Source organism: Sinocyclocheilus rhinocerous, unplaced genomic scaffold, assembly GCF_001515625.1.
Source record: "Sinocyclocheilus rhinocerous isolate Xijiao unplaced genomic scaffold, SAMN03320098_v1.1 scaffold2290, whole genome shotgun sequence".
Taxonomy (NCBI): Eukaryota; Metazoa; Chordata; class Actinopteri; order Cypriniformes; family Cyprinidae; genus Sinocyclocheilus; species Sinocyclocheilus rhinocerous.
In genome coordinates this window covers 41,858-58,948 of record NW_015659950.1, presented here as the reverse complement: position 1 = coordinate 58,948, position 17,091 = coordinate 41,858, and the positions used below count along the sequence as shown (strand labels likewise).

At 35.7% G+C, this 17,091-nt stretch overlaps 1 protein-coding gene and 1 pseudogene across 1 annotated transcript in view; one reads left to right on the top strand and one right to left on the bottom strand.

Moving 5' to 3' along the window:
* Positions 1–7,063: 7,063 nt before the first annotated feature.
* On the bottom strand, positions 7,064–11,907 carry LOC107724670 (somatostatin receptor type 5-like; annotated as a pseudogene).
* Positions 11,908–16,357: 4,450 nt separating this feature from the next.
* Positions 16,358–17,091, top strand: part of LOC107724660 (junctional adhesion molecule-like) — a 4,708-nt gene continuing 3,974 nt past the window's right edge. The window contains exons 1-2 of the mRNA XM_016533668.1: positions 16,358–16,480; positions 16,913–17,077. Of these exons, the coding sequence (XP_016389154.1) occupies positions 16,420–16,480; positions 16,913–17,077 (226 nt within the window). The 5' untranslated portion in view covers positions 16,358–16,419. The remainder of the gene's footprint in view (positions 16,481–16,912; positions 17,078–17,091) is intronic.

Sequence of the window (17,091 nt, the reverse complement as noted above, 5' to 3'; positions counted from 1 at the left end):
CAGACGGATAGATAGATAGATAGATAGATAGATAGATAGATAGATAGATAGATGACAGAATGACAGACAGACAGACAGATATATAGACAGAGACAGACAGACAGACAGACAGACAGACAGACATACAGACAGACAGATAGATAGATAGATAGATAGATAGATAGATAGATAGATAGATAGATAGATAGATAGATAGATAGATAGATAGATAGATAGATAGATAGATAGATAGATAGATAGATAGATAGATAGATAGATAGATAGATAGATAGATAGATAGATAGATAGATAGATAGATAGATAGATAGATAGATAGATAGATAGATAGATAGATAGATAGATAGATAGATAGATAGATAGATAGATAGATAGATAGATAGATAGATAGATAGATAGATAGATAGATAGATAGATGACAGACAGACAGACAGACAGATAGATAGACAGACAGACAGACAGACAGACAGACAGATAGATAGATAGGTAGATAGATAGATAGATAGATGGATAGATAGATAGATAGATAGATGCAAGTTTAAATTTAAATGTTTCCACTTTTAACCACTAGATGTCACTGTCAGTCATAATTAATGCATTCCAGTCCTGTCAGGAAAATTGTTTTATGGCATTTTACACACTGTAAGATGAAACAGAATTTACATTGTTTACAGAATTGACATTGTATGATACCTCTGTTTATTCCAGTATTGTATAATGTGCATGATTATTATGACGTGTATGATATGAGCACATGAGAATAATCAGTCTAGATATTCCCCTGCCCCTTTGTGCAAAAAGATGAAAAGCCTTCGTAGAAACTAAACATTGAGGCAAACAACATCTTCCATAAATTCTTTGAAATCAAGTGAATGTTTCTGGCAGTTATTGTTCAGTTTCTATCTTGTGACGTCAGAGATAAGAAGTCAGTAGAGTCATTGGCCATCTGACAACCTTGCTGTCTCTGATTTTGTTACTGTTAATTGTGGCTGGCAACTAAGTAACTGATAAAAGGACAGTTATAATTCTTCATCTTCACTAAGATGGAAAAAAAAAAGAAAAAAAAAAGACTAGAATATATTTGCATTGACAGTTTAGGTATTCACCCACTAGATGGCACTGTCCGATAATTACTGTCAGCTGTCAAGGTTTATTTTAAGTATACATGCACTTTACAATGCTAATTAAATTAAATTAAATTAAATTGTATACAGGCACACAACAATACCACAGATTAAATTAAATCCAGAGTTATTAATTTTACATACAGCTTTCAATGCTCACTTGAAATCCTTAAATTAAATTCAGCATAATTAATTATACATTTAGCTTACAATGTTAAATTATACATTTAGCTTACCTTTTCTCAGTTACATTACATTCAATTAAATAGTATAAGGACACACAACAATACCACAGAATTATTTTAATAATTGTATATTAATAAAAATTTTATTTTTGTCTTTATTTTCTACATCTAAAACTTTTTATACCACAAATAATGCATCACTTTTCTTACAATACAAAACAAACATCAAATCAAACAGATATTGCATGTTCGAGTGCATGAAAAGATAGTTATGTTTACATACAACAATTTTTCTGCTTACATTTATATAGGCTCCATTACAGTGTAAATAGTAAGTGTGGTAAACAGACATGTATTTTGACTTGCAGTTGGATGTTAACACATTTGCTTGCTTGAATACATTTTATTTGGGGAAAAACAGTGGTATATTATCTTTCAGTTCTTGTTGAGATGGAAACAGAAATGATCAAAATCATTTTTCCTCTTGTTTTTCATGTCAGACCGTTCAGTTCAGGATTAAATGCGTCTTGTCCCTTCATTTGAAGTGCGCCCACCTCTTATTGTAGTCAGTAATTTAGTTTTTTTTTTTTTTGCCTCTCTAATGCTCTATTTTAAACTCCTCCAACCCTTTACAGCAGTCATTTTCCATAACAGTTTAATCACTTGTATGTAGACCTTAATGCACTGACCAAATAGTGCTGGACAAAATGTAATGGGATTATTTCCTATGAGGGGAAAATTGTTTCCAGGAAGTGCCATGGCTCTTGATGGACATGCTTATCGATGTATGACCTCCTGGTATTTGGCACTTTGTCATTTATGGGTTCAAACTCTGCTTGGAAAATAGTAAAGTTTTCTCAGAACGATTTGCATTAATGGTCTTCAAACCACTTTGAACTTTTGCTTTGATTAGTGGAGTCAAAAGCGCATGTATCAGATATTCTATATACAATACTGAAACAGAAACCTGAGACACATATATTCGGTCTTCTGACCTTTAGGTAAAGTTCACCGTGAATCCGTCAGCATGAGAATGAATGCCAAATGTGATTTTGGGAAAGGCCAGTTGTCGGATGGCTCAAGTGGTTTTCCGATTTCCGATTCCATCCATTCAGGCAAATGCAATTTGCTAACAGCTTCCCAAAATAACCTACAATCCCATTTCTTTTCAAATGAAATGAAGGGAAGGTAAAATGTCTTATTTGTTGAATGGTACTTCAAATTGTATTATCAGTGGGGCTTAACACCTCGCTAAATTAGCCAATTTAAAAACAACTGGGTTGAAAGGAGACTGGAAAACTATTTTCACTCCCATATCCGCCTTTGTGTGCAAGAGGGCTCGGATGACAAAATGCAGTTTTCTCTTGCAGGGCGTTTCCTCGTCTACTTTAAAAGAGTTCAAATTCTCTAGACTTGTTGTTCTGTTAGCTTCAGATTTTTCTTCCTTTCTTTATGTATCAATTATGAATGTTTACAATTATGCAACAAGCCTCCTCTGTTTGCATTAACTCACAATTCTTAAAAATGCTTAAAGGAATAGTTCACCCCCAAAAAATGAAAAAATTGCTGAAAATTTACTCACCCTCAGGTCATCCAAGATGTAGATGAGTTTGTTCATGGGAACAGAATTGGAGAAAATCACTATTGCATCACTTGCTCAGCAATGGATGCTCTGCAGTGAATGGGTGCCGTCAGAATGAGAGTCCAAACAGCTGATAAAAATATCACAATAATCCACAAGTAATCCACACCACTCCAGTCCATCAGTTAATGTCTTGTGAAGAGAAAAGCTGCATGTTTGTAAGAAACGAACTGTTTTTTATCAGCTGCTCGGACTCTCATTCTGACGGCACCCATTCACTGCAGAGGATCCATTCATGAGCGAATGATGTAATGCCACATTTCTTCAAATCTGTTCTGATTAAGAAACAAACTCATCAACATGTTTGATGACCTGTGAGGGTGAGTGCATTTTCAGCAGGCCTTGATTTTAAGATCTTAAATCTGATTTTCTGCGTTGTTGTTAGATTGACAAATTATTTGGTAGTAATTTACAGTCTCTCTGCTTTGCTTCACTCAGCAAAACTTAATTCACAGATTATGTCACCACAGGACTAACCAACAACACTTCACACAGACATTAAGCAAAGGGAAAATCCATATATTTAGATTTGTTTTACTATATGTACTTGATACATTTATATTTTTCAGTATTTTGTACATTGTTTTACAGCATTTCATTTGACCATTAGTGTTTTTCAAAGGTTAATGAGTACAAACAAACATAACATTTAGCACCTGCTGAGTTAACTTAAAAAAACTTTCTTAATTTTTTTCAGAAAATAAGCTAATGTAGCAAAACTCTTATATTTCCTAAAAACTCTAATTTATTTGCTTTCAATCCACAGTAATCAATTTCTGTTGGGACTAGATGTATCATTTTGATTTTGAACTGAAACTGGGCAGGGGATCTGTAATTCCCAGTATATGCTTTGCATGGGACTAATGGGGAGAGTGAATGTTGAATGTAAATTCAACATTGAATTTAAATGTTATTGTATGTGTTTTTGAGAAATGGGCGACATTGAACAGTATGACATTTGATAATTTAATCGTTAGGAAATTACTATTTAGTATGCTACTTGTGTGGTTATGTTAAAAGGAACATATGAATCATGCGCATGCATAGAATCACTAATTTGGTCACTTAAAATATTTTATTTCATTATATTAAATATATGGGAATTATTTTACTAAAGACTGAGAGGAATAATCATGTTGATGCATCTTTACTGATTTGTGGAACTGAAATAAGTATTTCAATTTAAAGCACTTTTTTCCAGTGCATGCTGAGTATTGTCCTCTGCTTTGACATTGAAAGTTTGTATACGGCAGGTTTGAACGTATAGAAAAAGGACAAGTGACACTTGCAACCTCCTGCACCCTGAGAGATGGGTTGTCAGTAAACAACATCAACATGCGGGTAGAGATGGCAAAACTGAGAGAAAAGGGGGCATGTTGACAAAGAGATAGAGAATGGAAAGACACTGTGATGAAACTGGTTTGTCTAGTCTGTGGCTGGGTCTAACATTGACAAGTCCGCTAAAGCTCGTGGCAAATGAGTGACTGAACTCAAAACAAACACTGGAACGCATATGCCCTGAAAAACTAACGGCCAGAACCTGTTGATGATACGTCAACAATAAACAGTGATTATAAGGAGTATTGTTCGGCATAATGAAACATTTTAAGAGAAGGAAAAAATTAAAGAGTAAAAGGTGCACTTGTAAAGACGGTACGATCTATAGATTTGCAGGAATTTGCCTGCATGCCAGAAAGGGCATGGTATTTATAGAGTCCAAAGTGCAACAGTAACCATTTAATAGAAATGTTTTGCATTTGTTGAACCTTCTTATTTCAGCATAGTATTTCAGAAAAGCAGTGGAAGGGATCTGGTCCGTGTGCTTTTAGCAACACACAATGGATCTTTTTGCTGACTGGATGATGATGTAATGTAAAACCAAAACTGATCTTGCGGCGGACTCATTTTTTTAGTCGGAGAAAGTACATCCTCTGAATGAAATTTTGCTGAAAATATCCTCACCCTCTGGTCATCCAAGATGTAGATGAGTTTGTTTATTGGAACAGATTTGGAGAAATGTAGCTTTACATCACTTGCTCACCAATGGATCCTCTGCAGTGAATGGGTGCCGTCAGAATGAGAGTCCAAACAGCTGATAAAAACATCACAATAATCCACAAGTAATCCACACCACTCCAGTCCATCAGTTAATGTTCTGTGATGAGGAAAGCTGAATGTTTGTAAGAGACAAATCCATCATTAAGATGTTTTTAACTTCAAACAGTCGCTTCCGGGCTAAAAGTCCTCTATTCATATTATTGCTTTCTCCAGTGAAAAATACATTTTGTCTGAAATAGGAGAAAAATATGCAACGATCAAGCACTGTTTACATGCGAAAACAGTCCAAAATAGTTTAAACAAATATGTTGGTGGATTTTGATGTGAGAGAACAATAGGGGATAAACTTTTTCACTGGACGAAGCATTATTATGGATTATCGACTTTTTTTTTTTTGCCAGAAGTAATGGTTTAAAGTTAAAATGATGGTTTCTACAAACATGCAGCTTTTCTCTTCACAAGACATTAACTGATGGACTGGAGTGGTGTGGATTACTTGTGGATTATTGTGATGTTTTTATCAGCTGTTTGGACTCTCATTCTGACGGCACCCATTCACTGCAGAGCATCCATTGATGAGTGATGTAATGCTACATTTCTCCAAATCTGTTCTGATGCAGAAACATAATTTTGTCTAAGTTGACTGTCTTGTCTATGTAACATTTTGTCTGCATACTTATCTTGTTTTGAGTATTGTCCCTTATGCGTGCCTCTTTGTTTTTTTTAATGTTTTTTTCATACCTGCCTGGGGGCTATTGTTGATAATTGGCTAAATTGACCCAGAAGTGTCTATTAATGAATACAGTCTCTGTAAATCTAAAGCCAATAAAGTATGGAAAATCTGCTGACCTTCTGGCCCTGGACACAAATAAGGAATCTGATGATGTAAAGGTAAAATCTGTCTACAGTAAAAAAAATAAAATAAAAAAACTCAAACAAGTCATGAGATGTTAACGGATGGAGATATTTTTTTGAATCATTGTAAGCAGCTGTTTAATACACTGTTTAATTAACTTGTAAGCAGCTGTTTATGTACTTGTAGAACTCTGAACAGTGTGATTGACAGGTTAATATAAACCACTTTGCCTGGACCTATATTTAAAGTAATTAACTTTACAGTATTGTTTACTACAGTGGTTCCCAACCCTGGTCCCTGAAACACCAATTTCAGATCTTGGAGTCTCTACTAATGAGCTGATGACCTGAATCAGGTGTGATTGATTAAGGAGACATACAAAATGTGCAGTGTTGGGGTGCCTCCAGGACCAGGGTTGGGAACCACTGGTTTACTATATACAGCACATAATAATCTAATAACATATGTCTTTTACTACATAATTATTACAAGAGTCCCATGTTTCGATTTAAAACTTATTGTAATCCTGTAAATCCAGGTTTATTAATGATACAAACAACATCAAGACTAAGGTAGCATAACACAGGTACACCTTATTAACCCCCGACTAAATTTTTTTTAATTTCTGCCTGAGCAGCTTCTTGCTGCTCTCAGGATGTTTTGGCCATTGCTTTAGCTCCAACTAAGCATCTTCATCCATCATAAATAAGACATTCTGCCTTTAATAAATAGGCTGTTTGGCATTTCCACCAGACCTTGTGTATCACTCTGCTTTGAAATGCAGAAAATCACCAGGAGAGCTTGTTCGAGAGTGAAACTGTTCAGATCCGCCACCAAATTAGCAATGATCCATCAAAATGTAACAGCAGAAGCCACTTCCTCTCTCAACTGTCCAAATTGGTCCAAAGGTCGTGGATGAACAGTTTCCCAGTTTCATTCAGTCATGCTGAACAAAATGATGAGCCATTTGCCATTATAATTTATTATTTACAGTTATATATAACATCACTGATATCTTCTCATCACAGAGTGATTTATATGGAAATGTATTGTGTTTGTGCACCAGAGAGTGTTTGCTCTAGGCACAGACAACAATAACTTTATATAAAGCTGTATATTTTGACCATGTCATAATGACTTTGATTGGACGACCGACTCAATATGCGTTAAAAGGGGGAAAAATCCATCCAACTTTCAGATTTTATATGGACTGGCTGCTCGGCTGTGGTCCAAGTCGGTGGTTTTCCGATTTATCACAGGCCTCGGCCTCCAAACCAATGGACTGAAAAGGAAAAGGTAGGTATAGGATTTCATAAAGCAAAAACAATAGTAAGAATAAAGCCTTTAGCCTTGTAACAACTATTCTAAGAACTCTATTCTTTAAATGCAGTTCAGATGTAATCCGAGTATTTGTTTTCATTCAGATCTACTTTTTAGGGGCATTTATGTACAGAACAACCAGTTAAAATCTACATGCCTTCAGTAGTGTTGTAGAGTCCATTATGCAATAGTGATCATTTAAAAGAAATGTTGTTTCTTAAGGCCCCAACATATACCAGCATTCAAAGCTTCCATGCTTCTCAACAGTTTGGAATGTTGGCGCTGCCTGAGAAAGGAACAAGTACCCGGTTGTTTTGTGTTTATGGTCTATATCACTTCTTTGAGGATAATGTTTCATAATCTGATGACTAAGGTGTGATGGGCCAGACCTGTTTAATTCGAGAAGATTTAGTGATGTTCTACTTGTGGTGTTCTCTGCTGTTTGCACTGATAAGCCTGACATTTATGACCATTATCGATGAGCATCCTTCCCTCTTTACTCATAGTGCTATCACTAATAAGTGATCAAATGAAGGCCTTAGAGAAACTGAATAATTGCAACGAATGAATGCTGGTTTCTCAGTGAAGGTTACAAATACATTACAAAAAATCTGCATCAAATTCATAGGCAGATGAGTAAAGACATGAAACTTTGAATTGGAAATTCAAAAAAAAATTATTGTTAGGGTATACAATTCCAAATTAATTTAAATGTAAATTAAATTAGAATTTAATTTACGTTTTAGTAATCGGTTGTAATGTTATGTGCTTTGTTATTTTTTTTATTCGTTTTTGTAAATATTTCTATTAGCTTTATTTTTATTGCAATTTGAGTCGTTTTTATAGAAGCCCATTTCTGCCACATTTTTATTTCACAATTCTGACTTCTTTCCCTCACAATTGTGAACTTACATGCGAGTAAAATTTTTATTTTTATTTATTTATTTATTTTATTATTATTTTTTAGAATTGTGTGATAAACTCGCAGTCATGAGTTATAAAGTCAGAATTATGGGATACACACTTGCGATTGCGAGAAATATAGTTGAAATTGCGAGATACCAACTCACAATTCTAAGCTTATATTTTGCAATACTAACTTGTTTTCTCCGAATTGTGAAATATAAACTCACAATTGTGAGTTATGAAGTTCTGAGGGAATAAACTGACTATTTTAGTTTATATCTCGCAATTCTGGGTTGTTTTGCATCTCACAATTGTATCTCACAATTTCGACTATATTTCTCGCAATTGCCAGTGTATATCCCATAATTGAAAAAAAAGTCAGAATTTTGAGATGTAAACTTGCAATTCTGAGAAATAAAGTCAGAATTGAGAGTTTTTCTTCTCAGAATCTGAGAAGAAAAAAATCCTCTCACAAATCTGAGTTGTGAGATAAACAATTACCTTTTTTATTTTTATTCAGTAGCAGAAACAAGCTTCCATACATTGTAATACTTCAATGTAAACTTTTTAAAGGTTTTGAAATTTCTATATTTTGATCATATTCATATATATATATATATATATATATATATATTAGTTAATGATAACAACATTGACATTGACCCTGGTCTTCATATTATGTGACTGCCTATGCATTGTTTAAAAGATGATGCTAAGGATGTGTTTCATAATCAAAGGCCCTTACTTGATAACTCTGGACATGTTCGTTGAAATCAGTGCTCCTTGGAGGGAAGAAGGCCTCATTCTGTTGGTTCCTGCTGAGGCGCTCACGAGCAGGGTGACCGTTGCTGACCCCGTTGACCCTGTGGATGCACAACACTTGCTGGAAGCTCCGCTTGAAGTTGTCTGACAGAAAGCCATAGAGCAGAGGATTGGCACAGCTGTTGACGTAGGTCAGGATGACGGTGAGAAAGTAGACGCCGGTGATTAAGCCGTTCTCCGGGAGGGTGCTGATGAGGTTGAGGATGTTGAGTATGAAAAACGGCAGCCAGCACAGGACAAACAGCACCACGATGATCACCACCATTCTCGTCACTTTCTTCTCAGACTTGCGGCGTTTGGAGAGTCCCGCTCGGGCACTGGCGGACTTTACCTTGATTACAATGAGCAGGTAGCAAAGGCAGATGACCATAAGTGGGCAGAAGAAACCTTTGCACTGCGGATAGGATGTACCACAGCCATATAGCGATCAATGCTCATTACTGTCAGACAGAATGTGCTAGTAAATTGACTGATGGAGTCTGCCCACATCAGAATACGACAGAGGAAGTTGCCAAATGGCCAGTAGGTGAGCACGTTGTGGGTGGTGAGAAATGGAAGTCCCAGGATGTACAGCTCGTCGGCCACTGCCAGGTTTAAGATGTACATGTTGGTGACCGTCTTCATTTTGGTGTAGCGCAGGACCACGAAAATGGCCAGAGAGTTGCCTGTCAAACCCACAACGAACACCACGAGGTAGATTACGGCCAGAATCTTTGTGCTGTCCTCCTCGGCCATCGAGCTTCCATTCAGTTGAAGGGAAATATTGGTGAATTCATTGGACTGGTTTGTGTAGTCTGAGATTGAGGTGTTGCACATGGACCCCTGGGTTGCCATATTTAGATACAGGCACCGATTTGGCAAGGAACCGCTGATTTTTGAGTCACCAAAGGCCTATAAAGAACAAAATGAGAATAGTGGTTTATCTCAGCAGCATGATATTTAAAATGAGAAATTAAACTTTCTTGTTTGACTTTTATGCACACACTGTAGGATAAAAATCCATAGAAAAACGACATTATGTGATGAGTTTATCAGACATTCCTTTAACACAATGCAATGCTTAATTCAAAATATGGGAAAATCAATATGGAAAATTCCTTCAAACACAATGCATTGAGCTTTATTTTTACAGCTTTCATTAGTGCACAAAAACATTCTAAAACATGATTAAAACTTGAACTGAACAATTCTGAGAGTATTAAATGTGACATAAATACACTTGACTTGGAAATATCTTAATTCAGTATAGTTAATCAGCATAAGGACGGAGACTCAACCAGCTTTTCAGTCCTAACAGTCAAGGTTCCTCAATGGTTCTTTGGGGTAAAAGATTTTTTTTTAGAGGCATCAGGTTGTAAAACCCAATTTGGTTCTAACTGGAACTTTTAGCCTATTTTTAGATATGCAGCACTGGAAATTAAAAAAAAAAAAAATCCATAGACATTAAAAAAAATGTTTGTTACCCCAACAAAAACGTCAAAGGCTTTTCCCCCAATTAATTGGCATTTTTTTCGTGTTTCAAAAACATGCATATTCATATTGCATTGTCATTGCATGAACAATGTAGCTGTTGTTTATGTGTTGCATGACCTTGACTTTAAGTGGTACTCGCGCTGGATATGAGGCGTGCAAAGTGAGCAGAGCGACACAATGTGTTGCACAAATAAAGCACAGCCTCAGAAATGCGCTGAACCATAAATCGAAACAAAGGGTAACGGTGTCACTGTTATGAGTACAAACAGTCCAGTGGACACTAATTCATATGAACCGTCTGCATTTCCACCGCACCGGTGAATATTTAACTTGCCTTCTACGCCACAAGTTTGTTAAGCGAGTGCCTGACTGTAACAAAAGGCCGTGTTGATGTGCCGACACTTATTTTCCGTCTTATATTTCCGTTGCATCTTTGGCGCAGCTGTAAAATAGTATGGTACAGACGGTTTATTTAATCACGAGCCCTTGCTCAGCTTGCGAATCATCTATGGTGCACATGCAGATCTCTTTGTGCAGGATGGTCTTATTCGCCAATTCTTAATATATGTATCGGCCTATAGGCTATATAAGGTTTCAAACATTTTAAAAGTTACGAATTACTGAGGGTGCGAATTTTCACTTGACAGTTTGCTGAGGGAGTAACCATAGCATTCAAGCATTGTCACTTTATTATAGTTTATTACATCAATCAATCAATCAATAGCTCAATAGCTGCTTACACTCTAAAAAATGCTGGGTTAAATATAACCCAGCGCTGGGTTATATTTAACCCAGCATTTTTTAGAGTGTAGCTGGAGACACGTCGCCCCTAAAATTACCCATGGAAATTCCTTATAGAACGTCTTTAAGCAATTATTTAAATATAAATCTAATATAATGGTTAATTATAAAATATCTGTAGATATGGAAATTCAGCTCTAGAAAATGTCACTGCCATTCACAGTCTTTATGGGCAAACTAACAAAATGTTTATATATTTAAACTAGGCTATATTTAACAAAGTATAAATTGTACAAAGTGTACTAATCAAAACGTGCTTTTGTTGCAATAGGTAAAGTTTTCACGGGAAAAAATGCTATTTGAAATGTCGGAATTAAAGTTGATAACGCGATAACACGACCATTTCCACTAAATGCCATGCAAAGTATTAGGCTTAATCGGCCACAGAATGAAGCTACGTTTCACTCTTATTTGGTTATAGTGTGTAGCTGTACAAACCTACCTCAAACGCAATGCGCGGTCCTCTGGGTTTCAGAAGCGCTTCCACTAATTGATCAGACTCTTCTCCGTTTCTGTGATCAATAAAGATTAGATGACTCAATGTCTCTTTGTCTAAGATCCAACATCAAGAGCCAGCACATCACCTTCATCCCCGATTCCAGTTGAAACGAGTTCACTATAAGGCGTTATGTTGCGGTGCGCACATAATCCGCATTGTTTTCCATTGTGAAAACCACAAGTTTATATGACTATAGCATCCACATCTGGCCAACCATTTAAGTGACTATTTGTACACCTAATAAATGTCGAAATGTACTTGTAGTGTTGACTCATTCAGGTCGGTTCAGGTGGAGAGGTGCTGCTCTCTCCAAGCGCGCACGGTTTTATGGGTTTGTCTGGTCTTCTGCGCGTAACAGGACCAGAGCAGAGGACTTCATACGTCTCAGGCACAAACGCGCTTCTGTTTTTCTGACCCACGCTATATCCTGTCATGCATGGATCTGCACGTTGCACAAGCTCCTAATGGTGAATTTATTGATAGGCTACACTGAAGTATATAAATGTGTCATTCCCCGCTGAAGCAGGTGACAGATCATAAAACTGTCGCGCAACGAAAACACAACAGTGTAACATTTTATGGTCTTTTTACTACGCCTTTGAAAACACACTACTGTACATGTGCCTTAGACAAACTTGCATTTTCTAAAATGCAAATTCTTATTGTACCTACTAAAATGAAAAGATATACATATCAAATAAATATTATAAAGATATAAATATCATATTGTGTACTAATTGGATTTTAATATTTTTAAAATATTTTTCCTATGCATTACAGGAGTCTTTAGTGTTCTTGCAGGGTTCAGTATTGTAAGTTCTTCAGACATTTGTCCTTTTTTTGAAAGGGTCAAATGTCTCAACTGTAAATCTTTACTGGCAGGGTGAACAACCCAGAGTGCAAAACCGCTGGAAAATATTGTTTGAGTATTTTAAAGCCATATTTTACAGATGTAAGAAATGGCAAGGGTGTGTATGCCTGCATTCCACTTTCACAATATAGACCTGCAGAGTTCTAATAGCAAATTGAGGTTTACTATGCAGTAAAAGAGAAATGCTTTGTGTTTTATTAGATCACAAAGCTCTGATGCCAGTTAAGATTATACGAAGTGCAGTTTTCTTTCTTTTTTTTTTTTTACATTTGTGCCAATTTCTGGATGGTTTTCAGTATTTAAAGGTAGAACCTGGATCTCCATTGTGGTCCAGTTGCATATTATTGAATAATTTGATGTTTTTTTTTTTTGTCCATACTGTCATTAGTTTTTAGTTATTATAATTCAGCTGTTTGTGTGTGTGTGTGTGTGTGTGTGTGTGTGCTCGCAGTTTGGAAATTTTTGGTTTCACTGAAACACTGCTAGTAATGTTGCCTTAAATATCTATAAAATATAGTATAAAATATGTTCTTCTCATAACTGATAGACACAGACTGTTTTTTGTTTTTTTGTTAAACTGTTTATTTGGCAACGAACAAGCTAATGTGTGGGTTATGTGACTTTATAAGAGCATGTTCCTCATTAACGTTCAATTTGAACCCCATGATGTCTCTGCATGTGCGGATGTGAGATTCTGAAAGCAGTTACATCAGTGATCCTTGCAGCTTTCTTATCACAGTGGCTTACCTGAAAGTGCACAAATGACATAAGTGGTAGTTAGGGCAGGTATAAGTAATAAAAGTCAGACGCTGAGCTCAAACCCCAGAAGCAAGATACATCTGTGAAGCAGAGAACATTTTACAGTGTAATGATGACAGTCGGAAATGTTGATTGACAAGGATGTATATTTAGAAAATGAGCAAATATCCATGTTCTGGTTTGAATAAGAATCCCTCATACAGCTTTCCTGCTTCTATGTTTTATTTGATCTAATTTATATTGACAAGTATGGATGTACATTTCCACCACTGCTTTGGTAAATCATATATATGATATAAAAAAATATATATATATTTATGAGATAAAAAGTCAGAATTATGAGCTAAAAGATGAAATGATGACATAAATGTCATAATTATAAAATAAAAGTCAAAATTCAGAGAAAAAACATTGAAATTATGGCATGAAAATTTTTTAAAAAGTCAAAATTATGACATACTAAATCATATTCATGAAATGTAAATTATGAGATAAAAGTCATAATTCTAATGTAGTCTAATGTTTGACTATTTATGTCATAATTATGACTCGGTATGTCATAACTTCCACTTACGTCATTATTTAAGCGTTTTGTCTCATGGCATTTTATGTCATAATTATGAATTGCCAAATCATGCTTTGTATTCTTATGTTGCAGAAATAGGCTTCCATTGGGGACAATGGTAGTTCGCTTCAGTCTAAAAGCAGAAAGTTAAGGCAGGCAGTTAAGGAGGAAAAGGAAGTTTCATATCATGAAAATGTTTTGGTATTACTGTGGTTTCTAATCAGTCGGCCCTTGACTTGGGAGTCTTAAAGGAATAGTTCACCCTAAAATGAAAAGTCTCTCATAACTTATTTTCTTAAAAACAAATAAAGCCATGCAAGTTTTTAAAAATGTAATGAGATATTATTATTATTATTGTTGTTGTGAACTCTCCCTTTTTATTAGGGCTGCATTATCAAAATGTTCCTTTTATCTTCTCTGATAGGTCCATAAATGACTATAGATCAGTATGTCTTGATTATTATAGAATACAGGCAGACACATCTGTGGACTTTCCACAGATCAATGGAGAAAGGGCATCATAAAAATTGTAAAAATAAAGTGCAGGATGATCTGGGCAGGAGAAGGGAAACACACAGACACAGGAAGAGGAGGAGCAGGGAATGGAGGCCGTTTCCTTCCTACCCAGTGTGAGACTTAAAAAAAAAAAGGTCAAACAGACAGAGAATCCATACCTACATCATCCTGATGGCTCTGGTATGTTGGTGTTTTGATGAATGTATAAGGTGCATATATAATGCTATTAGCCTACCGTGAGACCATGTCATTTGGAGATAACAGATCTACTTCACTCATTTTAACTGAACTTTGCTGCATGTATGACCACTAACGTAGCCTCTCAGTCAAGTCAAGTTTATTTGTATTGTGCTTGTCACAATACACACTGTTTCAAAACAGCTTTACAGAAAATGTCAATGATAAATGTTACATCAAGATGTTAATGTTTATTAACATCTTCTAGTATTAATAAACCTATTAATATTCTTCTAGTAACATTAATAGAATGTTTGTTCAATGTTCTCTGGTCTTTAATAATGTTCTCAAAACATTAGCACAAAACATTATTTCTGCATCATTCATGGAACTGTCTGGTTTGCTATCCTTGTAGGGATTCTCCATAGGCGTAATGGCTTTTCTACTGTAGAAACCATCTATTCTATCGCCCTACCCCAACCCTCACAGAAAACTTCCTGCATTTTTACATTCTCAAAAAAAAAAAAAAATCTGTATGATTTGCAAGCTTACAGATGGGGACCTTTAATTTAGGTCCCCACTGTGACACGATTCCCCATGAGTTGGTGTGTATTCAGTCCCCAGCAGGATATAAAAACAAGGTCTCTCACACACACACACACACACACACACACACACACACAAACAACTCTTCTCTGTAGACTATCACTGCAACTCCAATGTGACAACAAGCAAGTTTTTGGCCATGTTGACACAAGCATAAAAACCTCATTAGATCCATTCTGAGCTTATCGGGTTTTTTTATGGCATTATGTCACGTTCCCATTGGATACTGCACTGCTTTTGTCATGACACCATCCCAAACTCTGGACTCTGGCTGCTGCTAATGTTGGTTAAATGAACTCAATCCCACCTCAGAAAAGTGGCATTTTATTTTTAAGTGACATTATTATGACAGTAAAGCTCACACCTTGGCTGTTCTTTTACTTCTGCTGATGAGAGTATGATGCTCAGTACTGTAACTAAGATGCACAACATCTAGAAAAAAAAAAAAGCCCTACAAAACAAAAATACAAAATCATCAAACTTTCATAAAGAACCCATATAAGGGAGGTCTTTGATTGCCTCTAATAAAATACTTCAAAGTGCTCATATTTAAACACAATCTTTCTTTTTTTTAAATCTAAAGTCATTATCTGAAGTTATTGGTGAGTTCTTCTTGATCTAAATGAATTTCACTTATTTAATAAATATGTGAAATTCAAAGGGAACATTTATTTTTTTGCATACTATATCAATATCGACCATTTGTGTGGCTTACAACACACAATAGACTTTCTTTAATAAAGATGCAGGTGAGGTCTCTGTCGGTCTGATCTTCTTGAGGACAAGGCATTTCCAGGACTCCCTCTGGGCTTCTTTCCTTAGAAGAAGAAGAAGAAGAAGAAGAAGTTTTAGTTGAGTTCCAATGTCAACTCCTCTGCTAACCACTAGATGGCTCTATAAGACCACCTTTTACAGTTGACAAATATAAACATACACACATAAAATAAATCAGTTAATCTATATTATAAATTAATGTTTGTAATGACTTTATCAGAATAATAACATCACAGATGTACACGCAATATCAATAATTATATCATATTTCCTTTGTGCTAATAGCTTAACACGCAACACGCTCATTGTTTACACTCACCAAAGTCTCTGCACTCACTAAACCACATCCTCAGGTGCCTTCGAAAATCAGCAAAAGAAGAAAACAGTTGCCTTTGTGTCGCACTGAGCTCCATAAGAAATTGCTCGTTTCTTATCATTTACACTGGAAATAATGAGAGTTTCGTCAGAATGCATTTTAAGATGCATTTCCTGCAGTGTGTTTTAATGCTCAACTTTGTTATATCTGATGGTATGTATTGTTTGTTTAGATTTAACGCTATAGGAAGCAAAAAGGCTTAATTTTGCATTACTCTCGTTACAGTTATGTGACATTTAAAAGCAAAATGCCTTTTCCATGGTAATCACGTGTCCTTTATTAACCTTTAAACATTTAAGAGAGAAAGTAAACGTAAAAATGTTTAAATGTCCTATTTCCGGTATGGTACAGCGCGTGACTGTTGTTTTGGTGTTTAAAAGTACTTTCAAGACGCCTATTCTGAGGTGCTCGATATTAATTCATTAGTGTGGTCAGACCCCTTAAACCACTTAAATTATATGTATTAAATGCTTGGAAATTATAGCCTAGTATTTCTAAAATTATTATAAAACTTATAATTTATATTTAGGTCTATTGTAACTTTATAACAATAACTATATTTATTTCTCTTTCTCAAACATGCAGATACCCTGGGGTTTATTGTTCGAGGTCCCTCTGGTCCTCTGGTTGTACCTCTGGGAGGCTCTGTCATTTTGCCCTGTTATGTTGAGACGCCTTTAGTAGCAGAAAAAGTGAAAGTTGTGTGGAGAAGAACAGACTCCGAGACTCTGGTTCATCTGTATCAAGATGGTGAGAGTCGACCA